Source organism: Canis lupus, chromosome 12, assembly GCF_003254725.2.
Source record: "Canis lupus dingo isolate Sandy chromosome 12, ASM325472v2, whole genome shotgun sequence".
NCBI classification, from domain to species: Eukaryota; Metazoa; Chordata; class Mammalia; order Carnivora; family Canidae; genus Canis; species Canis lupus.
This window is the reverse complement of record NC_064254.1, coordinates 37,621,993-37,649,032: the sequence shown is the minus strand read 5'-3', so window position 1 is coordinate 37,649,032 and position 27,040 is coordinate 37,621,993. Positions and strand designations below refer to the sequence as shown.

Sequence of the window (27,040 nt, the reverse complement as noted above, 5' to 3'; positions counted from 1 at the left end):
CCACTACTGAGACAGAGTTGGTGAGGGCCAGTGATAAACATGGCAATACTACTAACAAGGAACAGTCTCATCCAAAATACCAATGGTCTCAAAAAAAAAAAAGACAAAATACCAATGGTCTCTCCACTGAAGAGCACCAACTTAGAACATTGTTTTTTATCTTTTTCTGTTAGGGTGGTATAGGGTGAAGTGACATTTCTTGCACAGAAAATTTACATGGAAAGAATAGACTATTCATATAACAGATTCTGGTCCAAATAATGAACAGTGATTTAAAAATATGATTTTGAGGTGACACTTATTTCCCAAAATTCCACTGCACTAACCTACTCAGAAATTCTGACATTTCTCTCTCCATTTGTTCCCTTTAAGAAAAATGATAATACAGCACAGTCATATAAAAGACAATTTAAGTTACTTATAGAATCTAAAAGCATAATTAGAAATATATGTTTTCAATAGGATTATTGATTCACACTATCATTTTACTTTGTAAAAGTCTTTAATAATATATTATTCAACATGGTATATAACCATAAAATACAGCAAATGTTTGTTTAAATACAGTTAAGGTTGTTTGAACTCCATTTTGCAGTAGGAACTTTAGATAAAACCTCATGAGAGACATGCTTCTGTGGTATTTTTTATTTGTAGAATATAATTAGCATGTTCTAAATGCATACTGGAAACTTGGCAGGATATAGATTCTATAGAGGGAGTTTTGCACTGAGGCTGCTTAGTAAATATTAATTTGATGGCGTAACAGAGGTAAACCAAGCTAATCTATATTATAGTGTCAGAGTTTAAATAAGAGTCTAATATATTCAAACTTTAAAATTCTGAATCAAAGCATGCTTCAAAAAATATAAAAGAATTCAAATGCATCAAGTATGTGTTAAACATCAGAAGTGTCCTGACTCTCTAAGGATAAACATTTCCTAGAGGCAAAAGTTACTTTTCTTTTATTATTCAGGGGAGTGTAACTTTTCTCAATATTCATCTAATTCTGTGAAATGTAATAGATATTTCATCATGTCATCAACAATTCATTAATTTCATTATTTTATTTTCCTGTTCTTTCTTTTTTCCTTTGCAATTAATCATTTACTCCTGGCTCATTCTATTATCGGACTCTGGTAACCTCAAAATCTTACAAATCAGGAAAAATTGTAAGAAAAGAAAATGGGTATGTTTGCATTAGGGTGCAGTTTCCTGGATGCTTGTCAGAAACTGGGACCTTGATGATAAAGGAACAAAGGACTCCTATAATTCTCTTTCCTTGTAATGAACATTGACTCAGATTAGGGGCTGAGAAAAATCTATCCAAGCAGGCACAGTCAGAGAAAAAGTCATCTTTCAAAACCGATGACTGATGATAATAAATGCAAAGTTAAAAACACAAATATATATAAAAATACCTACTGAGCAATACATTTGTCAATCTCCATTTAGGCTAGTCAGAATTTTCTTTCAAACTCCATACAATTTTGATAAATATTTTTAAAATTCTATTATCACCCTGCCTCAAGATTTTTTTTAAGATTTATTTATTTGAGGGATCCCTGGGTGGCGCAGCGGTTTGGCGCCTGCCTTTGGCCCAGGGCGCGATCCTGGAGACCTGGGATCGAATCCCACGTCGGGCTCCCGGTGCATGGAGCCTGCTTCTCCCTCTGCCTGTGTCTCTGCCTCTCTCTCTCTCTCTGTCTCTCTGTGTGACTATCATAAATAAATAAATAAATAAATAAATAAATAAATAAATAAATAAATAAATAAAAAGATTTATTTATTTGAGAGAGACACTGTGTGTGCATGTGTGTGAGTGGGGAGAGGGGATGAGGGGGAAAGAGAGAGAGTCTCAAGTAGACTCCCCGCTGAGCATGGAGTCCAACTTGGGGCTGATCCCAGGACCCTGAGATCATGACCTGATCAAGAGTGGGATAGTTAACTGACTGAGCCACCCAGGTGCATCTACCTACATTATCATCCTATCTCAAGGTTTCCATCTTAGCATCCAAGAGCATCTGTTTCTACCATCTCTTTCTTCTAAACCTTCCTCCATTCTTTTTCCCACAGCTTTTAAAGAGAATTCATACCCTTTTTAAGCTCTTTACTACATGGTCTATTGATTATATAGAGATTTCCCTGTCTGCTGCAACACTACCCTGGAAGGCAATCTCTAATGACTCAGCATCTCACTTGACCCTATGATACTGCTCTAGGAGCTGCATCAAAGAGACTAGACAGAAATGGTTCCTGCACCCAGTTGCTTTTTTCCTTCTAACTTTCCCAAACTATATACAAATATTCACAATTTTACTTTATATGCACTAGTTGCAGGGCTTATTTAACTCAAGCTCAAATGGTAACTAAAGAGCTGCTTTTATAATGGAAGGAAATAGCACCCAGAGATGTTTTTAAAAATTTTGGTACCCTGTGGTAACAAGGCTGTGGTGAGAGTACACTGCTGGCATCTGAGGAGGTAGGGGTCAGGGGTGCCAAATGTCCTGCACAAGGAACAAGTGCCTGGTATCCCATGTGATATTAACATGTCCACCAGATAGAGGTGAGACACACACACACACACATACAGTTTTACATGTAAACAGACTTCTACATGTAAAGAACCTTTTTGGGGGGCATGGTTTTAATATTCACAGAGTTTTTCCAGAAATGCAACTACTGCAGGAAAATCTGTTTAGAACTTTCCAAAGTACTGGGGTGCCTGAGTGGCTGAGATGGTTAAGCATCTGCCTTTGGCTCACGTCATAATCTCCAGGTGGGATCGAGCCCCATATCAAGCCCTACATCGAGCCCTACATCGGGTTCCCAGCTCAGTGGGGAGTCTACTTCTCCCTCTCTCTCTCTCTGCCTCTCCCCCTGCTTGTGCTCCCTCTGTCTCTCTCTCAAATGAAATAAAAAAAATCTTAAAAAAAAATAATATGACTAAGAAAAAAAAACTTTACAAAGTACTGTTCACAATTTCACGGCATTCAATTGACCAATATAGCATTCTTACATCAATTTGCACTTATAGCTGTCATATTTATGGTGATACTGTGTATGAATGGAAAATATGAGTATTTGATATTTTCCTGTAGTTGTGAACAAGCACTTTCATATTAAAATAAATACTGTTTTATTATAAATAATATGCCCTTTCATTTCTCTTTTACACATAATGTTTGGAGAGAATTATTTATGCAGGTTATGACTTATAAAACAACTGTCACTGGTATTAGGGTCTGACAAAGTTGAGAATCAACATTATAAAGGTTATAGTAGGGGTCATAAAGTGTTAAAATTTAGATTTTATATATATATTCCAAAATTTTACATGTAGTATATACATAAAATATGTGCAAAAAACCCCACAAAAATTTGTTTTAATGAGGAAACCATTTCTCCTAAAAAGTAACCACAATCTGTTAAGGGAAAAAAGGGGTTATATGACTAAATCAAATTTTGAAAAGAGAAATGACATACGGTGTCATTTTGGGTCTTGCTCCAACGATTCTGTGAAAAATAATATATTTTAGTTAATCTTGTTAAGCAATTCTGAATCATGAAAAACTGGATTGTACCAAATTTGTGTTTCAATACTCTATACACTGACTTAAAAAAAAAATTATATTTATTTAATCTATGAGATCACTCAAAATTTTAATGTTTAAAATTTTCCTTAAAAATTATGAGAAAGTATAAATTAAAGACATTCAATGAAAATTAAAGAGCAAATATATATCTAGATTAGAAAATTCATACACTGTGAAGTGTGCTTGTTGTTAACAGAATCTCAATATTATTTCATAATTTTAGGTAATGTGAAATCACTTTGCATCAAGGATCATATGTGAATTAATTAAGATCACATTTTAAAACATATTACATATGTAGAAAACAATTCTTACTTAGAAGTTACTGGACGGGAATCCGAGCTGAAAAAGTAACTTGGAAATTGTTTAATACAGCAAAATCCATTTACATGTATTTTTTAATGCATCACAGAACCCCAGAATGACATTTTCATGCTATATATTAGAATAGTATTACTTAAGAGAGTTCTTACTCATAAATTTGTCAGAAATAATTCAGTGCTAACAAAGGTAAAATAAACATTCAAAAACGTTTATTTGTGGGCCATGGAGTAAAATGAAATGATCAAATATGGAAAATATGTATAGAACATCATCCATAATGAAGTGTTAATGCTTGTAGTACAGAGTATAAAATAACCAGGAGGTTCTAAAGAATAGAAACTCATGAGGACATGAGGGTCAAGGAAAGCTTTCCTGGAAAGGGCTGCCAAAAAGGACTTAAAGGGCATTTAATAGAGAAGGAGACAACAACCTAGGAGCTATCTCACAGGAACACTAAAGCTAACTCTTTTGCCATTCAATCATAACTGCTTGAGTATCTCCTAATTACTTAGTAGTGGTACCATTACATAGTTAATTCTGCTTAAATTAAATCACAGGTAACTTTTCATTTATGTTAAAGGTACTGAATGATCCACTCTTTCTCTGAGAGACCACTCACTCTTGGAAAAAGTGCATCTTTCTGAAGGTGGGAAGGAATGCACATATGAGTCTGTATCTTATACATATTATATGGAATGGCTCTAGATATAGTTTAATATTTCAAATGCTTACACCTAAAGCTTGGCTGGTCATGGATACCAATACCGACTCCAATAATGAATCTCTTAGAAATGAACTTCAGTCATAATGAAGCCACTTCGGGTCAACTGCAGTGCTTCCTCACACACATTAGGGAGAGCAGCTGTAGGAGCTTGTTTCATTGAGGAGACTGGCCCAGTTACTAATCAGTTATACACAAAGGCTCCCAGACATTCCAACATAACACAGGTAGAAGGAACACAAGAGCAGCTAAGCTGAGTCTGCAGTTACAAGAATCACAGCCCAGAGAAAATACTTTTTTAATTACAGTGAAATGTTAATAAAAAGCTAAAATATTGGACTCAAACCCAAGAGCTTAATAATTACTATACTTTGATAGGCCTATTTGGTTTATTTAAATATAATATACTTTCATATACAGTTCAGACCCCAGAGCTCCCCAATGTAATCACTTCCTAGAAAAAGCATGAAGGCAACTTAACATACCCTCTTCCATCCCTTTGTTTTGGCTAAATAAAATCTAATCACTGCCTTGCCATTTCAATCAAGTTTTTTCCTTTCACAAGGAAATAGCGACACCTAGTGGCTGCATTTTAATTACAGTTTGCTATAAACAGTGCTCTGACATTCTGGAAAGCATGGTTACATAAATCTATGTGCCTCTCAATATCTATAAACATATATACCTGCATGCAAAGCAACTTCACAAACTAGTTTTGCTGTTTTTACAAATAAATAATCAAAATAATGAATGTTTCTACATTCCACACTTTTAAAAATGAATGTTATGTGAGGACCTTCCTGGGACTTTTAACAAGCACATCTATACTTCTTCACACTCCAATAAAATTCAGTATTAAGAGATAATTTGGAAACATTTCAATGTGATAAGCCTTCTTCCTTGGAAAGGGAACTCTATTGTGAAACATGGGGTGTGTGTGTGTGTGTGTGTGTAAAACTCTTCCCCATTCCAAGTGTTAGGGCATATGATATATTAAAAAAAAAACTGCATTAGGAAAAGATTAAATCTCAACCTCAAGAATATTAATTGGATTATAATATATTCACTGATTTCTATGCCAGTATTTAATGGCAAGTATTTAGAAATTAGATGTCTACTTTTTATATAATACTCCTTGACAAAAAAAAAAAAAAAAATACTCCTTGACAATTTCAGAGTAAAAGCTGAGATGTTTCATGAACAGAAATATCATTTTTATTTTTCATTGGTTCAACAATTTGATGAAATCAATGGTTTCATTTGCTTGGGTATAAAAGTTGAAACAAATAATTTTTAAATGATTTTAATTAAAATAGATCAGGGCCTAAAGAATGTGATTTTTCTCCTAGTCCCTTTACACTGAAACAAGAAGCAGAGAGGGAAAGAAAGCAGAGGTGCCATGCCCCACCCAGTGGCCCTGTACCTCCGGAGGGCCAGGTCACCCTGGGCCTCGTCAGTGATGAGCTCAGCTTCACTCTGGGCAATCCTCAGGGCCAGCTCCCGGTCCCGGCGCTCCTGCTCCAGAACCGCCTGCTGCTGGGATTCCTCCTCCCGCTGTCGGGCCAGCTGCTCCTCCACTTCAGCCTGCCAAGGACAGAAAGCTATCTCAATAAGCTCTCTCTACTTGTTTACTTGATCATTACTACCTAAAATTGCTCCACACAAGTTCTTTACTGAGGAATACATATTGTTTAACCAGAAATCTCTCCAGTCTCCATTTTCTTCTATATTTTGATAAATGCTTCCCTCCTCTTTCCTAAATCCAAGAGAAGGCAGAGGAACCATAGTTCCACCACTCCATCACCATGAGTAGTATCTCAAATAATTGCATGAGAACCCTAGGTATATCACATTGACCAACATGTAGACAGCAGATGTCAGGAATTTAAAGGCTGATTGTGCTAAGGATGAATTATGAAAGCCAAAACAAACAGAAACACAAATATGTGATCAGTTATTCTCAGATATGGACTTTAGAAAAAATGGAGGTGGGGAACTATCTTATCCCTAACTTACTGATACTAGTATCTACAAAGTTGCAAAGTTATAATTATGTTTTAAGTGAATATTCATTTGACCTTCCCCCAATTATAATAATAACAAACGAATATTTTTTGAATGGGGCTAAATGCTTTAAATATAAGTCAACTCATTTAATGTTAACAACTATTATTTATCCTCAATCCAAGAAAAAAAAACATGGCCCACTCATTATCACTTGTGCAATATCACAATTTCTATCAGTGATAGACCCTAGATCTGAACTCACTTACCTAGATCCAAAGTCCCTCCCCACAACCACTTCAGAGAAAGCCCTTTGTCTCTAAGGTAAACCAAAGACCGTTTATCTAACAAATCAAGGTTTTGTTTGCAACTTCTTTTGTCTTTATAATTCTGTAGATTCTGAAAGAAATTCAGTCTGTCTAATAATTATATACCTGAATACGTTTTTCGTCATCTTCCCTTTTCTTTCTCTCTTCTTCTTCTTGTTTTCTCTTTGCTTCCATCTCAAGTTTCCTATAACAAAAAAGAGGAAACTCTTCAAAAACTTAATAGAAAATAAGAAATCCATCAGAAAACAATCGATCTATTAATAAACAGAGGTTACAGAATGGGGACTGAAATTAACCTCCTGGCTATATGCATCATCAGCTTACCTTGAAAACAAAGTCTAACTCTACTGACAGTAATTCTTCTGAAATAAATAAAAACAAATACAATTATATTCTATAACCTTTAAATCTGTAGATTAACTTGGTTATAAAGCCTACCTGCAAGGTCTTGATCACATGTGCCCCACTCTCCTTCTCCAATTTAACAACTCTTACACATTCCTTCTGTCTGCCCCATGGTGGCAACCTTGCAAAAAGCTGTCAGTTTTAAAACTGCAGAAAAGGAGAAGTGCCTTTTTTCTTGCTTATAAAATAATAAGTCAAAGCTTTAAAAATAAGTTAAGAAATCCTCAGATATAAAAGCCTTACGAAAATTCAGATTATAGTTAAAATCACTGTTATTAGAACATGAACTTTTCTCTATTTTTAAACTTATTCTAAAATTATTGTTTTAAAAGACTAGAACTTTTAAAAATAATATTCATTAATCAGCATCAACACCAAGAATTCACTATTCTGTTAATTTCTAATTCAAAACAATATAAATTCCTTACATCCGCCTTTCCTCCTCTTCCTTTCTTCGACGTCGTTCATCTTCTTCACGTCTTTTTCTTTCTTTTTCCATTTCTTCTTGAATACGCTTCAGCCTTTCTGCTTCCTCTTCCTGCTGTTTTTTTTTCTGTAATGCACTGAGAAGTTCCTCTGAGCTTTTAACTAGTGCATCATACTCTCTCCGTATTTGTTCTCTCGTCATCATAGTGGACTTAAAAACAAAATAATAAACATGTACTTAAAAATTATCTCTTCTGTCTCACCAATGGAAATATACTGAACACTACTGAATTACATTTAAAAATGGTTAAGATGGTAAATTTAATGTCACAGGCTTTTACCACACAAAAAGACCTGTATACACACACACACACACACAAAGACTGGAAAAGTCGGTAAGCAGTAAAGCCATTATCTTTGTTATACTATTTGTACATTAAATAATGTTCTTAAAAATATTCATCTCTGCAAACAAATATGTGAATCTATTTCCTATTAATCAAGTAATCAAATATCTAACGGTGTACTGTAGATGAAGTAACATACTATAGTTGAAAATCGTTTTAAGGAATGATTTGTTAATTTTGCTTTTGTTTCCTCTTTTTTAATAATAATGTTCAAAATACTACCTAGGGAATATTTAAGAAATTACTAAATATACTAAAATTATTGGATGATTTTCCAAAGTAACCCTTCAAAAAATGTGGCTGGGGGGCGCCTAGGTGGCTCAGTTAGTTAAGCAGCTGCCTTTGGATTGAGCCCAGCATTAGGCTCCCTGCTCAGCAGAGGGCCTGTTTCTCCCTCTTCCTCTGGCCCTCCCCATGGCTGGTGTGTTCTTCCCTCCCACCCCTACTCGCCGCCGCCCCCCCCCCACCCCGTGCCATGTGCTCTTTCTCAAATAAATGATCTTTAAAAAAAAAAAAAGTAGAGGCTCAAAATCAAATTGTGAGGAGGACCACACAAACATAAGCATCTTTAAAAAGATTGGAAGGTGACTGCACAGCAGTCTAATAGCTAAATCTGTTATTGTCAGGGCTTATGGGGGTTTTGGTGGTCTCCAAATTTTCCATAATATTACTTACTTTTATAATTTGAAAATTAGTTTCTAAAGGTAAAAAAAAAAAAAAGAAACAAAATAACTTGCATTTCTCCTGCCTCAATAATGACTATATAAAAGCTTACTAGCAGATTTTTTTTTAAATTTTTTTCCTTTATTTATTTATGATAGTCACACAGAGAGAGAGAGAGAGAGAGAGGCAGAGACACAGGCAGAGAGAGAAGCAGGCTCCATGCACTGGGAGTCCGACGTGGGACTCGATCCTGGGTCGCCAGTATCGCACCCTGGGCCAAAGGCAGGCGCCAAACCGCTGCGCCACCCAGGGATCCCAGACTTTTTAGTTACTATTTTGGGTAGGGAGGAGGGAGTTTCCTAACAACAGATGAAACTGCATAACAATTATCTTTTTAGTTTTTGGCTATAAAAATTTTCAAACACAGAGCTGAGAGAACAATATAATGTGCATCACTTGCTATCACTAAGACTCAACATTTGCAACATTTTGTATTTTTTTAAAAAGGACGTTTTTCTATATAATTCAATACCAATAACATAGTATATTCAGTTATTTTAAAAAGTCAATCATTTGGATTAAATTACATACCTTAATTTTGGCCATTAAAGCATCAATAGAAATTTCAAGGTCCTTGACCTGTTTATTCATCTCTAGTTTTCCATCCTTCAATGCACTTACTACTTCATTAAATTTATCAAGTCGTTTTTTCAGTGTGCCCACCTTAACCAGGCCATCAATGCTGTAAGATAATACTTCATCAGAGTTTAAATTCACCACTTAATGCTATGCACTGATTTTTCATCTTAATAAAATGCTAAACATATTGCTAATAGGATATTTCACTTCTGTTTTCATACTATCCAGGATTCTCTTTTTTAGAGCTCTTGTTGAAAAGAGGTAAAAAAAAAATAATCAAATATGAGTATGAATGATATTGATGCCTATCAGTAATATATTAGCCTTCTACATTTATATTGAAAAATCTGAGAATTCAAATTATAAAAGAACTTAAAAGAGTTATGTAATCCCTTTGAAAAGGTTTAAGAATTAACAGTTATTCAGGACTGAATAACTTTTTAGTTTAAAAAGTCTAAATTAATAAGACTCAAATATAAAGATGAAATTTACAGTGGAACAACATAATTCTTATAGATAAACTTGAGAATTACAGTGAAAACATTAATGAGATGTTTTTAAAAACATGAATTTGACATTTACCAAGAAATGGTAAATCACCAAAATAATTGGAATAAAAGAGCTTCTTTTAGCCATTTATTTCAACCTTTTTATAGTGTTTACATTTTCATAAGCTACTTCACATCCTCTTGTAGCATGGAACAAGTAATAAAATAATGCAGTAATTAGTTAATTAATTTCAAGTACATAATATAAAATCACAGACTAGTATGTCTTTTCACAAAAAAATATGAAAAAAGAGAAAACTCTGAGAGTATCCAAACTGCTCTTCATTATGACTTTCTAGCCATTTTACATTAGGGTGAATAAGTTTAGCAGGATTCTTTAGGCACTATTCGTCTTACCGAGGTTTGTGTCTCCTTTTGCAAAGCCACATTCGAATAGTTTTTTGCATTTTAATGCAGGCTTCAGCTCGATATTTTATTTTGTTTTTCACTAAGTGAAGGAGAAAAATAAAATGATTGAAAATTATTTGGTTTCAATCAGGCATATAATATTCTTAAAAACCACTGATTTCCACAAAGCAATTTTCAAGAAACGTGAAATTGTGATGAACCTATTATACAGATAACAAAATCAGGAAGTTTAACATTTTTTTAATTCTTTATACTTCTTAAAAAATAAAAAGTACATCATGTGTGTGGCTAGATTTACATTTTAAAAGTGTTATTTCCTTATTATGTCTCACTATTGCTACCCAAACTATCGTAGGAAATACTGATCTATTAGCTGTGTTAAAAGTCTGTCTGAAAAAAGGATTCACTTATCAAATGGATTTAGGAAAAGCTAAATGCTATGGAGCTTCACAATGAACATACGGGGTGAAGCCTCTGAGAGCCCTGCAGTAAAGGATCTATTTAACTTCAGTTACCCAGAACACTGTACACTAATCTGACCTTGAAACACCTTTTTTCAGAGCTTCCCTATTAATATCCTGCAAAGATCCTGTCTGGTTACTGAGTTCACCACTGCACAACACAATCCATAAACAAATGGTATAGCAGAGATAATTTAAATGTAATGTGTTTTCCATCATAATGCAATGTATAAAGCTGAAAGTACTAAACTATAGTGACAAATGTGCTTACATTTTACTTGTAAAATGATGGGAAAAAAGAGCTTTTGTTATCTTTTTTTCTTATAGTTTCCTTTTTATCTATATTCACAATTGTCTAACAAAAGACCTCAATAATAATCTTTGTTTGCATGATTCCTTTTAGTTAAGTCAAAGGGATTTTATTTTTCTATCAATAAGGTACACCCTACTTAATCCTTTTTGTGGACCTAGCACTAGCAAGTGGGGAGGTGGGAGGGGCAACTACAAATTTAATCAAGTTACTGCCAATAATTCTATACAATTAAATATTTGTCACAGACCCTCAGGTAACCCAGAAACATTCTGCTCCCAGTGCTTGTTTTCGGCAGAGATAAGCAGTTGCTATGATCTAGCAGAGACAAAGTAGTGGCTCGGGCCAGCGTGTCAGAGAGATGAGAGTCTAAAAGAGCAGTGGCAGAAGAGGCTAGAAAGGGAAGCTGAAACCCCATTTCACGGGGCCTTGAAAGACATTCTAAGACTCTGCCCTATTTTAAAGGAAAGCCTTAATAAAAGGCTTTTAGTTTAGAGAGAAACTCTGCAAAGTGAACTCTCAGGTAGCCGAGAAAATCCAGTTGGGGAGCTACTGAAGTTATTATGTGAGTAGGCAAGGGGGCTCCAGTAAGACCCTGGCAATAAAAATAAAAAGGAAACAATCGACTGTATTTGGAGCAGGAATCAGGAGGATTTGTTCACCCACAAGACTTCAGGGACAAGAAAGTAGAGACAACTACAATCTTGAAATTTCTGGTGTGTGTACTGGTAATGCCAAGCAGGCAGAAAGAGGAAAGTTCTGGCTTAAGTCTGAGAGATTGGGGGTTGATTCGGAGGGAGATGAATCAAGACCATGAGTTTTGTTTCTGTTGGTTCAGGACATGATGGAATTAATTCTCCTGTAATACATCTGAATAGGAAGGTAAGTAACATATACAAGAAATATTTTTAAAATATTTACCATGTACACTACTTGCAGGTGTTACATGGAGCCAGGGACACAGCTTGAATAAGAAAAGTGGTCCCTAGGGCCCAGAACTCACAACTTTATAACATTCCACAAACCAATTCGTTTTCAAAATAATTACACATTTTGATGTGAAAGAAAACACCTACATTTGATGACTGAGAGTGAGCACCACTGAACTTTCTTCCAGCGACTGCAGATAAGCCAGTGATTGACTCTTTTAACCAATTCTGCTAAATGATCAGGGTCAGACTTCATAATCTGATCAAATTCTGCAAACTAGGAAATGAAATAATTTAGTAACAGTGTCAAAAAATAAATGTGTTTAAACATAAAGTGAGATACAAAATAATTAGAAGTCCAAAACCTAACTTCCTAGAAATGATCACAAAACAATTATACACACAAGTCTCAGGAGGGTATACAGCAACTTTAAATGTATCTGGCTATATTTCGCTGCCTTTCTCTCCTTCAGCATTGTTTTTTTGGAAGGGTAAGAGCGGCTTACTCATTGCTAGTTAGCAGATTCAACAATAAGAGTAGAAAAAAATCTTAAATGACAATTACAGATAGTTGGCAAAAAGGTTTTACTGAGAAAGGAATGATAAAACAGCTTGTACTTTCAACATATTCTGATTAATTTTTCTTGGGGCAAGTAAGACCAAGTGCTTTCTCAAACTGTTAATTCTAAAATTCTTATTATAGCCCCTAAATAAGAGAAATGTTGAACTTATGATAAATATGTATGATTACAGCTAAGCTAACTATGAACATATTTTTTTCTTTTATATAGGAAATGGCATGGGTGCAATAAAAATATTTATAGGGAAGTATTACATAGATCTTTATCTCATGGACAAAAATGTGAAATCAGATTTATTTATTATCATTAATCTAGCCTTCAAGGCACTAGAGATATTTATTAATAATATTGCTAAGTCAAACAAGTATACTTGGCTATCATATAACAACAGCTGTGTTTAAAATTATGAGGATGCTATTATTCAGTCAATATTAACAAAGTTAAGAATGGTGAAAAGATTACAGATTGTGAATAGCATTTAGTTGTTTCTGTTTTGTACCTATTTGTTATGAAATGCTCTATATGTCAGTCTTGTAATTTAGTACAAAAATCTATAGATACAAAAACTATGGATTAGCCTAAAATTATATTTACATATAAAAGTATAAAAAAAAGTATACATTCATTCACTCTGATTCCTTTATACTCTCATAATGTATTTATACATTTCATTCTTCTTGAAGGAAGTCAGCACAAACTTCAGCCCAATTTCCTATACTTTATACATCTATAGTAATCCAATAGAACTTGTTCTTGTTACAAAGACTCAAAAGTACTGTGGAATTTTGAATTACTGAAGACTAAATATGTTTTAGAAAATTCTTCAATTAAATATTTTCTGGTAGGGGCACCTGGCTGTCTCAGTCAGTAGAGTATGTGACTCTTGATTTCAGGGCTTTAATTACAAGTCCCACATAGGGCATGGAGTCTACTTAAAAAAATAAATCAATTAAATAAAATAAATTTTAAAAAATAAGTATTTTCTGGTTAATCTTTATTTAAGCAAAAAATCCAATTAAATAATGCTCTGATTCCAGTACTTCTGAATGTGAAATAAAAGCTGTAAAACTTATACAAAAATCTTACACATTGTAATCCTCTCACAAATAATATACACAGATGCACATACTACTAGTGATCATATAACTCACGAATAATACAAATCACTAAACACTTAAAAATATGCACTGACTCCAACTATCCATATCCATCATGTGAAAGTTTAAAATAAAAATGTATTTACCTTGCCAGGTCTAAAAAATACTTTTGTTAATCCAAACTTGTAGTCAATTTCGTTTAAGCCCAAAGCTTTAAAAAGAGCCTGAAAATAAAAGTTCAAAAGTTAAATGCCAAATAGTAATTAGAAAGATAGTTCATAGCTAAGAAATTTCAAATTAGGTAGTATTTGTACCTTACAAAACAGTCTTGGATCTAATCTTGCAAGTTTATCTGGCATATACTTTTTATACATGTTGTAGAGTTCATGAAAGGAAGCTCGTGATGGGAAACCACCCTGCATTAAGTCCAAAACAGACACCATACCTAGATTCATAAACAAACACAAATTATTGCCAATCTCTGTACAGAAGCCCAAAATTAACTTATGAATGATCAAACAATTTTACAAATTAATATTTAGAAAGGGGCAATTTACAGGAATCTTCAACAATGAAATATTACATAGGGAATATCATATTCATATTCAATATGTACCAATTTACCCCCCACCTAAAACTATCGCAGAAAATTTCATCAAAAAATCAGCTGGACTAACCATTTTCTAGAGATAAACTACTGGTCCCTAGAAAGCTCAAATTTAGTTTGTACCTTTTTCTGCTAGAAATCTCTGTCACAATCAATAGCATATGAGTAAGAGATAATGCCCTGCATTAAGCCACTTTCCAAGTCCTGAGGTTAATTTTAGAACAAAATTCCTGATAGAGTCTCCAAAAAGTAGTTGAACACATTCCCAAGTTCTCACCTGTGCTTACACAAAGCAAAAGAAAAAGAAAGAGTTCACTATTTTACTATAAAGATGCCCTTTCACTCACCTCTCAAAGAAACTCGTCTATTGGGGTAAACAGTCTATAGGATGAATATCTATGTTCAGTATAACTCTAGTAGCTGATAATTTGAACCTTGAGTCAGTAGGAACCTTTCATGTCAGGAAAAGCATAAAGTAGTCAGGGTAAGGTTCAACCACAGTAGATAATGCCAGGACTTTTATCTATAAAAGGACCTGGGGGCGGTGCCTGGGTGGTTCATCTGGTTAAGCATCTGCCTTAGCTCAAGTCATGATCCCAGAGTCCCAGGATCCAGCCCCACAAGCCATGTGCACGTGCGTTGAGCTCCCTGCTCAGTGGGGAGTCTGCTGCTCCCTCTCCCTCTGCTCCTCCCCTTGTTTCTTCTCTCTCTCTCTCTCTCTCACTCTCTCTCAAATTAAAAAAAAAAAAAAAAAAATCTAAAAAGACCTGGGTTTCACTTCCTGGGAATTTCAAATCAATGGAAATTGATTAAGATTGAGATTACGGAAATTAAGATTATTCAACAAAAAGTGTTAGGACAAACAGCCAGCCATTTAGAAAACAAACCTAACACTGGATTCCTACCTCACTCTGTATACCCAAAATAAATTCCTAGCAGTCAAAATTTAAATTAGCAAAATGAAACTACAAAACATTTTTTAAGAAGTGGATTTTTATTTTAAAATTAATCTTATAGGAAAGATCTTTTCTAGGTAGATTGAATTTTAACCTGACACTGACAAAGGTATCAAACATCAATAGTACTCAGAGTTGATGACAGTGTAAGAAAATATACATATACACCACTGATGGGGAAAGTAAACCAGTGCAAGAGCTTTGGATGGCAATTTGGAAACATTTATGCCCTTGACTCAGTACTTTCTACTTCTATGAATCTATCCTACAACTCATCACACATGTGGACAAAGATATGCATAGAGAATGCACACAGGGTCACTGGGTTACTGTAATAGAAAAAAAAAGAGAAATAACTTAAATATCAATTAATTAAATTATGTTACAATCATATGGTAGAATATAATGTATTCATTAAAAATAGGGCAGAGCTTTATTTAATCAGTATAAAAAATATACCCAAAACAGAATTAAGTGGTTACCCCTGAGAAATAAGACTCCTTTTTGCTTATATTATTCTCTACTATTTGATTTTTGGTAGAGTCAACTATATAACTATTGTAATTTGTAGTACTAATTAATAAAGCACATAAAGGCAATCACTCCTATGGAAAGGAAGATCTAAAACTAATTATAATTAGTTCCTGGCTCTGCTTGGAGAAATAAAAGGTTTGGTTTGTACTGTAACAATTCTTGTCCATTTATATCGAATAAACAAGTATCGTTGGGAACGTACACATCTGCAATCTTTAAGTCTCTTGGCTTGCCCTGTAGCTGAAGACAACATATGAACTGGTTCACAAAAGTTCATTAAGAATTTCATGAAACTTAACAAATTGCCAAGCCTGGGGCTGCATTTCTCAGGATTTGAAGCTAATTTACTCTATAGAGCTTTCAACACTTAAAAAAAATAAGTAAAGGGATCCCTGAGTGGCTCAGCAGTTTAGCACCTGCCTTTGGCCCAGGGCATGGTCCTGGAGTCCCAGGGATGGAGTCCCACATCGGGCTCCTGGCATGGAGCCTGCTTCTCTCTCTGCCTCTCTCTATATATCTATGTCTATCATGAATAATAATAATAATAAATAAAAATCACCAAAAACAAGTACTCTTCTTCTAGAAATTTCCATAACCTGGTTCCTCCTCTGGGAGTCTAGATGGCAAGGGGTTTGTTGGTACAGTCCAGCTGGTTATACTCAGAACCCTTTTTGCTACCACAGACGGGTAGCACAACCCCAAGGTTACAGAGGAAGAACATCTGCCTGAACTCTTACCTTCCCCTACTTTGCCCTGGTATTGGCTGATCAGAAGATAGTAATTTTAGTAAAAGATGTCCTAAATGAATTAATTCTACTTAGTTTGAAAAAAATAATGAAAATGGAAAGGCAATATAGAATTCAAATCTTAAATCCCTTTATTTTATAAAGCATCATAAATATTTATATTCCTACCAGTTATTGGTATTTTTTTCTTTTTCTAATTACCTGGCCACACAACTAGAACCAATTCTATACCATTTTATTATTATTATCATTTTTAAAAAAATCAAACTACTACAAATTGGTGTCATCTATTAAATTGCCAATATATCTTAATATATAGAAATATACTGCTTAACTGAAAGAGAAATCCTAGCTAAAGCATCTGTAACACCACACTCTACCAATTTAAGAGTATATATAGCTAAATTTAAACATGCTTGACTTGCCAGGATACTAGATGCTCATTTAGAAAATAAATGATTTATTATATCAGGCTAAACAAAGCCTACAGAGAAATTTAAATGAGAAAAAAAGTCATATTCAAATTAAAAACTATCTAAAGAAAATATTACAAAAATACATCCATACTGGGGTGGATGCACCACCCATTAACAATCTGACTCCTGTTTTTGGTTCAGGTTGTGATCTCAGAATCCTGACATCCAGCCCCATGCTGGGCTCTGTGCTCAGTGAGAATCAGCTTAAGATTCTTTTTCCCCCTCCCTCCACCCCTCACGCTCATATTCTCTCTCTCAAATAAATTAATTAGTTAAAAAAAATACACCCATACTATATGTATGAATACAGGAGACATGAAATAACTTTCTGGAACTTGTTAAAATTATTCACAAGTAAGTCTTCATATGTGCTAGACCAAGCATTTCACTTAACAAATATTTACTGAATCTAGTATAAGCTCTGCACTGCTAGGAAGCTGGGATAACCAAAATGAACACTGTTTCTACCCTCAAGGGATTTTATAGATTAAAGAAAAAATTAAATAATTATATATAAAATTTATGACTACAATAAAGGTGCTCAGCTCCTTTATTCAGACCCCCTTCCTGCTAGAGATATCAAGGAAGGCTTTCACAAAGAAAGGACAATCAAGTGTAGACACAACAGATGAAGACAAGGGAAAGGCAAGAGCTTCTCAATCAGAGGAAGCAGCATGTGCACAAGCCCTGTGACAGGAGGGAACATGGAGCATTTAAGGGACCAAACAAACGCCAGCATGGCTGAAACACAGAGAACAGAGAGAGTGGAAAGAGATGGAGCTAGATGGGATCCCTGGGTGGCGCAGCGGTTTGGCGCTTGCCTTTGGCCCAAGGCGCGGTCCTGGAGACCCAGGATCGAAACCCACATCGGGCTCCCGGTGCATGGAGCCTGCTTCTCCCTCTGCCTGTGTCTCTGCCTCTCTCTCTCTCTCTCTCTCTCTCTGTGACTATCATAAATAAATAAAAATTAAAAAAAAAAAAAAAAGAGATGGAGCTAGAAACACATGGGCTAGACCTTATGGGACCTCATAAGCCAGGAGGATTTTGCTCTTTTCCCCTAATAATAATCAGAAGCCATTACAATATGTTAAGCAGTAAAAAAGACATGATCAGACTTGAGTTATAAAGCAATAATTCCAGATGTATGTGAAGAACAGATGGAAGAGATGCCAGAAGAATACTTGGAAAGCTATAGCAAAAATCCAGGTGAAAGCTGATGAAAGCTTAGATTAGGGAGTACTAGGACTATACTGTCTGCTAACAGAACAGATATTAAATACTCTCATCACAAAAAAGAATTAGTAACTATGTGATCTGATGAGACAGTTTAACTAATGCTATGCTGATAATCATTTTACAATATATAAGTGTATCAAGTCAACATTTTGTACACTCTTAACTTACATAATGTTATAGGTCAATTACATTTTTATAAATCTAGGGCAGAAAGAAGACTCACATCACATCAGAGGGACTTGGGGAGACTTAGAGAATATGAAACTATGTGTCCAATATGGCACCTAATACCAATCTGTAGTAGTTGCAATCTGTGATCTGTAGTTGCACTAACCACATGTGGGTAAGTTTTAAAAAATTAAAATTAAATAAAATTTAAAAATCAGTATCTAAGTTGTGCTAGCCACATTTCAAGTGCTCAACTGCCACAGTATCTACCATGTTGCATAACACAGATATAGAATATTTCCATCAACATGGAAAGCTATGTCAGATAGCACTGGTTAAGAGTGAGAAAGAAACTAGGCCTAACCCAAAGCCTGAAAAACTCTAACAAATAATACCCAGTAGTAGAAGAAGAGGACCTTGCAGAAGAGTCTGGAGTTACCAGAGAACTGAAAAGCAGGGACATGTGCTGATTTAGGAGCTAAGGAAAGGCTACATGAGGGGGACTGGTCAAGTCAAATGCTGCCGTGATATCCACTAAGAGAAGGGATGCAAAATGAACATCTCATTTAGGATCAGGGAAATCACCAGTGACCCTATCAAGAATTATTTTGTTGTAAGGTAGAAGCTGAATTCTCTTGAGTTAGAGTGAGCAGAGGGCAGGAAACAGAGAAAGCAAGAATAGACTATTCTTGGACAGAAAGGGAAAAACTACAGGGCAAAAAGTGAGGTGTGATATAAGGAAGTAGCTAGAAGGGAATGTGGGTCAGAGGTTTGAATTAAGTTGAGGTCTCTGTACATTTAAATGGTAATAAGAGACAATCTCAAACAGAATGATTCAACAATATACATAATCAATGCTGAAGATTCATGAGAAGGTAGGAAGAGATGATTCCAAAGAACCATAGTGGCAACTAAGAAAAGAGGCCCATCTGCTTTCTTAATAGAAGGGAAGGTTACATAGGTAGACAGAAGTGTCTGGTAGCAAATAGGTGAAGCTTTCCATCTTCTAGTAAAGAGGAGAGGCTGTCTGTTGGCAAAGACTCAGAGATTTGAGGAGAGCAGGGAGAGTATGCCCAAGCTTATATAATTGTAATTTTTTTTTAAGTACAAAATTACAAATTACAAAAGAATACAAAAGTAGGTACAGGGTTTTCAAAGGAGCCCACCTAAGTGAGGGACCCTGAAACTTAAGTGACCCTAGCTTTATAATAAATCTGACTTTGAGAGGAACAATATAAGGAGTGAGAAAGACAAGAGAGTTTAAGGAAGCATCTCAAGACTGAGATGACTCAAAGACAAGGAGAAGACTGATGCCTTGGGCATAAGTAGGGGTAGCATGGGTAGGGATGGCAGACAGACATGCAGTAGAGGAAAAACAGTGCCTGGTGCCTAAGACTTCTGTGACCAAGCAAAGTGAGAACAAGGCAGGTGAGAGGTGGAGAGCGGTAGTTTAACATCTGCACAGAAGTTCTGCAGCAGCCGAGGGCACTGTTTTCATTTTTTAATAAGTGGTGGAGTGAGAGCAAGGACACCAAAACCTACCTCTTGCCCCAGCTACATGGAGCATGAGAAATGAACTGCTGCCAGACTGAGAAGGCCATCGGAAGGTAACCTACTTAAGGGAGATCTATATCTGCAGTTAAAGAGTTTTTATAAATTTTACTTCGATGCTGTAAAACTGTTTAATTTCACGATAAACTATACCCCAGTATTGCTCAAATAATTTGTTAGCCATGCTTTTCTTATAATTAAAAGAATTTGAAAGTAAAAATCTTATTGCACTTAAAAACAATCAAGGTAACTGTGATCGTTTGAAAACACTGTACATATTAAAGTGTATCAAGCTAAGACTCCTAACACACATGGATATAAATTGTAAAAATATGAAAATACCTGAACATTGAAGCTGAGACAGAATTTGAGCACCTTCAAAGTGGTGGCTTGTCATCTTTAAATTAGGTTTGATACAACGAATAAAGCTTGCACCCTAGGAGAATAAAGGCACTTTTTAAAGACAATGCACATAGCATTCTTGCTTTTCTGTTTCTATGAATACCAATAACTTTCAAACATGTTACCATTAATATCTGAACCTCTTTTAAAATAATCATTAAAGAATTTAAAACTTAGATACTTTTAAAATTTCAAGTTTGGAATGAATTTTTGCACTATATACTATTAGAAAAATACTGGGGTGCCTCAGTCACAAGTCAGTTGGACATCCGACCCCTCGTTTTGGCTCCGTTTGTGGTCTTAGGGGTCATGGGACTGAGCCCCACAACAGGCTAAAATGAAAGGAAGGAAAGAAGGAAGAGAGGAATGGAAGGAAGGGAGGGAGGGAGGGGAAGGAAAGAAAGAATGAAGGAAGTAAAAGAAGGAAAAGAAAGATACATTTTAGATTTGAGTGCCAAAAAATGTTACTGTAAAAAGAAACGCCTTTCATCGTAAAATATTTTAACATTTGAATACATTTTGGAGACTGATATATATATGATTTTATTCTACACTTGTGTATTTATATGTCATATTTCTGTGATAAGAAAATTGTCCTGTAACAAGAGATAAAAATAAAATTATGCCTCTTCAAATTTAGCCCAAAGTGGGGGAAAAAAATTCAACCTTTTTCATTATTCTACCTCAAAAATATATAGTAGATCCTGAAGCTGTACCACTGCACATTCTAAAATTCTGTTTATTAAATGGTATTTTTAGAAGCTTTTAAAGGCACTCATTTGGAATCAGTTATCAGGTTATGTTGAATGAGGCAGAAAGAATATGGATATGTACACAATGAGACTGTTGGGTATTAAAGCAAATAGACCAGACATCCAAATTACTGTTTCTTTACAAAGTAGTTCCCTTAGAAAACTGAATAGTTATTTCAATAACGATCCTCACTGCAAACACCTTCAGAACACTTTTTAGAAATACCTTCTTATAAATCACAGAAGTACTCTCATCAACTTACAGTAGAGCACTATATTTGGGTGATAAAAATTCAAACACCCTCCCCATCAGATTTGATCTTTAAAGATGTAAGGTTCTTAAGAGATAAATATTTGCAAACAATGAGGGTATTTGCAAGAATTTCTTAATGGTTCCAAAAGCAAGTCTAACAGTAAGTAATAACATCATGGACAGAATAAATATTTGGCTTTCCAAAATGACTACTTGGTAAGGAAGAATAGCTGGTTAGTTCAGTAGATCTGTTTAAAAAATGTCTCACCTTGGAATCATGCCTCATTTACATAACCCACATATCAAACTTTTTTCTCTCGTAAATTTTCCATTAAAAACCAGAGTGAGGGATCCCTGGGTGGCGCAGCGGTTTGGCGCCTGCCTTTGGCCCAGGGCGCGATCCTGGAGACCCGGGATCGAATCCCACGTCGGGCTCCCGGTGCATGGAGCCTGCTTCTCCCTCTGCCTGTGTCTCTGCCTCTCTCTCTCTCTCTCTCTCTCTCTCTATGTGACTATCATAAATAAATAAAATTTAAAAAAAAAAAAAAAACCAGAGTGAACTGAGACATCTGGGTTGCACAGTCCGTTAGGTATCTGACTCTTGGTTTTGGCTCAGGTCACGATCGCAGGGTCAGGACATAAGAGCCCTGTATCAAGCTCTGCACTCAGCTCAGAGTCTACTTAAGGCTCTCTCTCTCCCTCTCCCTCTGCCCTTCCCCTTGCCCTCCCCTCTTTCAAAAAAATTTTTAAAAATCTTTAAAAATAAAAAACAGAGTAAACCACTAAAAATGTCTAGTTAAAAAAAAAGGACTCTAAGAAATATTGCCTCTCTAACAGGGCATAAAGATATTATGTATATTTTTTCAACCTCAACATTGCCATGTTGGAGAATGTTACTATTAGAATAATAAAATGAAAATTAACTACATGCATTATCTTTAATCCTAAAAAATACATTTTCTTCTCCACATAAATAATTATTTTCATTTTTTGAAACTATAAGATAATCTTAACAAGATTGAGAGAATTCTGTATATTTATAAAATAATGACTTCACATATATATTTGACTTTTCTTCAGAACAAACCTAACTAAAATGACAACTGCTTTAAAAATTGATTTTTTAAAATGAGGGAATTCAGTTTAAAATTAATTTCTAATTATTCTAGGCTTACTGTGCTTATTTGAGTAATTACTAATGATAATTTAAGAGGGCCATTTAAAAACTCTGGATTTTTTTTCTAAGGGTACTCACAGTACTCCGAAGTTTATCCAGAAGCAGATTTAATTGTGTCTGTAGACAAAAGTAAATCACTTTATTACTTCAAAAAGCAAAAGTACACAGTGTTATAAGTTAATATTAGCTCTCCAACATTAGCATAAAATAACATGCAGTAACATCAACATACAACACAGTACAATTTAACAACTGATAAATTCTTTGACAGTAACATGCAAAATACATGGCTAATATAATGCTTAGGACAATAACGTGACTTACACAGAACTTATATAATTAAAAGATTGAAAATTAGCAATGCTAAAAAATGTACACACACACTTGCAGGTGGGATGGAGGAGGAAAAAATATACAGGCAACAAAGGAAATAAAATACTGGGGATGCATTCCATAAGAGATTAACAAAGCAATACTTGAATATGTAGCAAGTTGGGTGTAGTTTCTTATCATATTCCACTGAAGGATACACACTAATGGTATATATTAGAAATGTTTTATTTAACACTTATCATACATAAAATTGTCCTGCCTAGCTGTAGAAACCCTCTTTGTTATTTTAAAATATTTCACATTTTAATTATTTTTAAAAGTTTGGACAATTTTCTCAAAAACAACTTGATAAACATAAAGTACTATACTTTCCTCTTTCTAATAATATTAAGTGATAATAATTTATGCTGGTTTAATAATGCATTAAAATCATGTTTTGCTTAAAAAAATGTTTTGCTTTACTTGTCTGCAAAATAAATTATGTAAAGTTCTTACATCATTTTTAAACTAAGATGCTTATTTTACTACTTACAGAAAGATAAATTAAGATGTTTATTCTTAAATTAACATACTGGATCAATCACAGCTATATTTAATAATAACAATATAATAGGTAGATTGTACTGAATGCTTTCGATGAGTCAGGTACTGATCAAAACTTTTCACAAGCATTATCATGTTTAATTTGCACAACAATTCTAATTAAGGATGTATTATTAGCCTGATTTTTCAGGTAAAAGCAGTAAGGTCCAGCAAGATTAAATTACTTGCCTAAGATCACAGAACTAGTAATGATAAAGCCAAGATTCCAACACAGGCCCAATAAACTTCACTCTCTTACCCATGATACTACAATATAATTCAGGTATCATAGGCTTAAACTATAAAAATGGAGTGACTTCCTACTGTATTAAAAAAATACAGTAATACCCCATTTATCTGGTTGACTGAGTTCTGACAACCTTTATCGATCTGGACCACCAAATAAAGGAAAATCAAGTATGAGAGCCACTAATTTGAAAAGAAAACTGTCACCAAGTCCATGCCTCTTAATCCGTAGAGTAAGCACAGGGTTCTCCAAAAAAATGGAGAGAGAGTAATTCAGAAGAGTAGAAGCAGCAAAAATAAACTTGGGAGAAGAGGGAAGAATGCTAATTATCAAGGAAGTAAAGACCATAAGGCATAAGGATAAACAGTTATATGAAACTCAGTCTTTATTTGTATTTTTACTATAAAGCATATAAATATTTATGTACATAATAACAGAGTAAGAGTTCCATCAAAAAGGAATATTTTTCTAAAAAACTAACAGTAAAAGGGCTATGTTTCAATAACCTGAAAATGTTCCTTTTCAATAGAGAACTTCTGGCCCTTAGAGAGGATGGATAACTGAAGTCTTACTAAAAATACTAGCCTCTTTTATTGCTTCACATAACTTGAATTTAACAAGCTATTCAACTATATTTTAAGTTAAGAATTATTACTTCATTTCAAAGTCTCTCATAAAACATTTTTGAAATTTTATTAATAACATCACTCAATTATAGTTTTTAGCAGTTTAATATGCAAAATATATCCTACTGCACAGAAGCAATATTTCAAGTCAACATAATACTTTACTAATACTTTAATTCAATGAATTTTAAGAATGTTTGTTTTTTATATTGTCTAAAATTTCAATTATGTTCTTACCAGCAATACTACTATAAATACTGCAGTACAAAAATAATAATGGCCATTTCATTTAGGCTAATATACTATTTTAAACTAATCTGCTATCATATATCTACTCAGGTATTTCAGAGTATCAAAATAAGAGGAAAAACTCTTGCTCAAAAGAACTAAGAACTCATAATTAATGAATGTAACTTTCAACAAAGTTAAAGACTTTTTATTCAATTACCTCAAAAGTATTATAAGCTTTCTCTTATATTTACTTTAAAAAAAACCTAGCTTTATAAACATGATTTTATCAAGTTAATTATTTAGAGCCCTTTTCAATCCACAAGGGATTTCAAGAGACTTGTACTGTTATTATTATTATTATGGTATTCTCATGCTTAAATAGTTTCTAACTACATCATTTTTAATATTTAAAATACACATAATGAAAGGCATATGCAGAGTTTTCTTGTAAATTCAGCAATACTTTGTGGAAATGTATAAAAGAGAAATTTTATGTCCTTGTTCTACTTATTATAATTTTTTATTCATTAAACTTATGATACAAAAGTTTGTAAATTCTCTTTTTCTATGCTAAATACTCAACAATAGAACCAATTTCTAAGACACATTATGTGACAATTCCTTGTCAGATCTCAAAGAATAAATTTCTGATCTAAAATTAATAAAACAAATGAGATGTTCTTCAATGTTAAATAAGCAGTTTGAAGGGTTTGTCACACAGAGCACTTATCTTTTATAAAGTTATTCAAAGCTTTAATCACATTTTAGTGTAATGTGTACACCCATAAAGCATAGTGAGAGAAAGCACATTGAAAATAAATTAAAAACTGAATCATTAACTTGAGACGGGCTCTTTTAAACATGGCAGCCACATTCTATAAATAAGAGTCCACAAAGGTGATCATTTACCTGAAGCCCCTGGCTGTGCCTTTTCCTCTCTCAACTCAACTAGTTCTCTCTAGCCATCCCGAGCTGGACTACTCCAGCTAAAACAAAACTGTTGAATGAGGAAGGAAACAGAAAACACATGGGAAAGAGAAGGTTTGAAGGTCAACCAAACAGTAAGCAGAAGCAAGAACATTAGGAGAAGCAGGTATGAATCAGATATGTTAAGCAACAAGAAAGAACAGACTCATAAAATTTTAAGAATTTCTGTATGTTCAATTATTAAACTTATTTTAGGTTATTTTGTATGTAAATATCAACAACGCAGGGTCTGCTCTTGCATTTCACGCATGGGATTTCTGACAGTGATCTACATTATCCTCTGTAAAGTATAAAACAATATATTTTACTTTAAATGCAACAAACTTTCAAGTAATATATTTAACACAAATACCTTAAACTTGTTTCCCACACTGATGAAGCTAAGTTTTCCTGCTTTTTGTTTAGTATCTTTATTGTTATTTGTGGATGATTCAAATAATTCTCGAATAAATTTATCCCTGGATTCACATATTAAGGATTCAAGAGACATATGTAAAGCATCATTATTTTTTTCCACAAATTGAATCTGAAAAATAAAGCAAACAGAAATGATTCAGTCCATCCTGTGGTAATATCTCTTGATGCAGCTGTGTTCAACTGAATTTTCCAGGATGACAGAACTGTTCTATATCTGCACTGTCCAACACAGTTGCCATCAATGTAGACATGGAACACAGGAGTGTAGCCGTGTCCTGAAGAATTTTAAATTTTATTAAATTTAAATTGAAATAACCAGGTGTGGCTAGGGGTTAATATTTTATACAGTGCAGCTTCAATTACAAATGGTTTCTTTTGGTAAAAGTCATACTCACTGTTTCATAGCACACTGCCCCTGCAAAATGCCTAATAATGAAGCCTTCATCATCTCTGATGTTCCTATGAACTGCCAACTTAGATTTTCTGGGTATCTGAAAAGAGAACATATATCAGTTATTAATTATCAAAAACAAGGATGCCTGGGCGGCTCAGCAGTTGAGTGTCTGCCTTCAGCTCAGGGTGTGGTCCTGGAATCCCAGGATCGAGTCCCGCATCAGGCTCCCCTGCATACAGCCTGCTTCTTCCTCTGCCTGTGTCTCTGCCTCTCTCTCTCTCTCTATGTCCATCATGAATAAATAAATTTTTAAACATAAATAAATTATCAAAAACAGATTACATAATTTCCTTTAGAAAATATCTGGGATGTGAAATACTTAAAATTATAAAGGAAATTTTCACACTTTACACACTTTACACAATTATACTGTCTTCGAAACCTCTAATAAGCTTTAAACTACCAATGAAATCCAGCAAGTATTTGGTTATAATCTCTTAAAAAAGAAGAAAGGACTAAGACAAAAACAACCTTATAAGTATGCAAAACAATTGGCACT

The 27,040-nt window shown here is 34.3% G+C and overlaps 1 protein-coding gene across 6 annotated transcripts in view; it reads right to left on the bottom strand.

The window, feature by feature from the left end:
- MYO6 (myosin VI) overlaps positions 1–27,040 on the bottom strand; it is a 143,260-nt gene that overhangs the window by 12,285 nt on the left and 103,935 nt on the right. For 3 of the 6 annotated variants that reach the window (XM_025444959.3, XM_049092262.1, XM_025444960.3), the window contains exons 17-31: positions 26,483–26,578; positions 26,023–26,196; positions 22,743–22,781; positions 20,423–20,516; positions 14,121–14,251; positions 13,953–14,030; positions 12,276–12,405; positions 10,417–10,507; positions 9,464–9,614; positions 7,805–8,013; positions 7,077–7,155; positions 6,062–6,222; positions 3,909–3,935; positions 3,484–3,513; positions 327–365 (exon numbers count right to left, since the gene is read on the bottom strand). In XM_025444959.3, the coding sequence (XP_025300744.1) occupies positions 327–365; positions 3,484–3,513; positions 3,909–3,935; positions 6,062–6,222; positions 7,077–7,155; positions 7,805–8,013; positions 9,464–9,614; positions 10,417–10,507; positions 12,276–12,405; positions 13,953–14,030; positions 14,121–14,251; positions 20,423–20,516; positions 22,743–22,781; positions 26,023–26,196; positions 26,483–26,578 (1,529 nt within the window). Of the gene's footprint in view, positions 1–326; positions 366–3,483; positions 3,514–3,908; positions 3,936–6,061; positions 6,223–7,076; positions 7,156–7,804; positions 8,014–9,463; positions 9,615–10,416; positions 10,508–12,275; positions 12,406–13,952; positions 14,031–14,120; positions 14,252–20,422; positions 20,517–22,742; positions 22,782–25,592; positions 25,681–26,022; positions 26,197–26,482; positions 26,579–27,040 lie in introns of those variants that run through there. The other 3 variants (XM_049092263.1, XM_049092264.1, XR_007401230.1) reach the window with 2 other exon arrangements.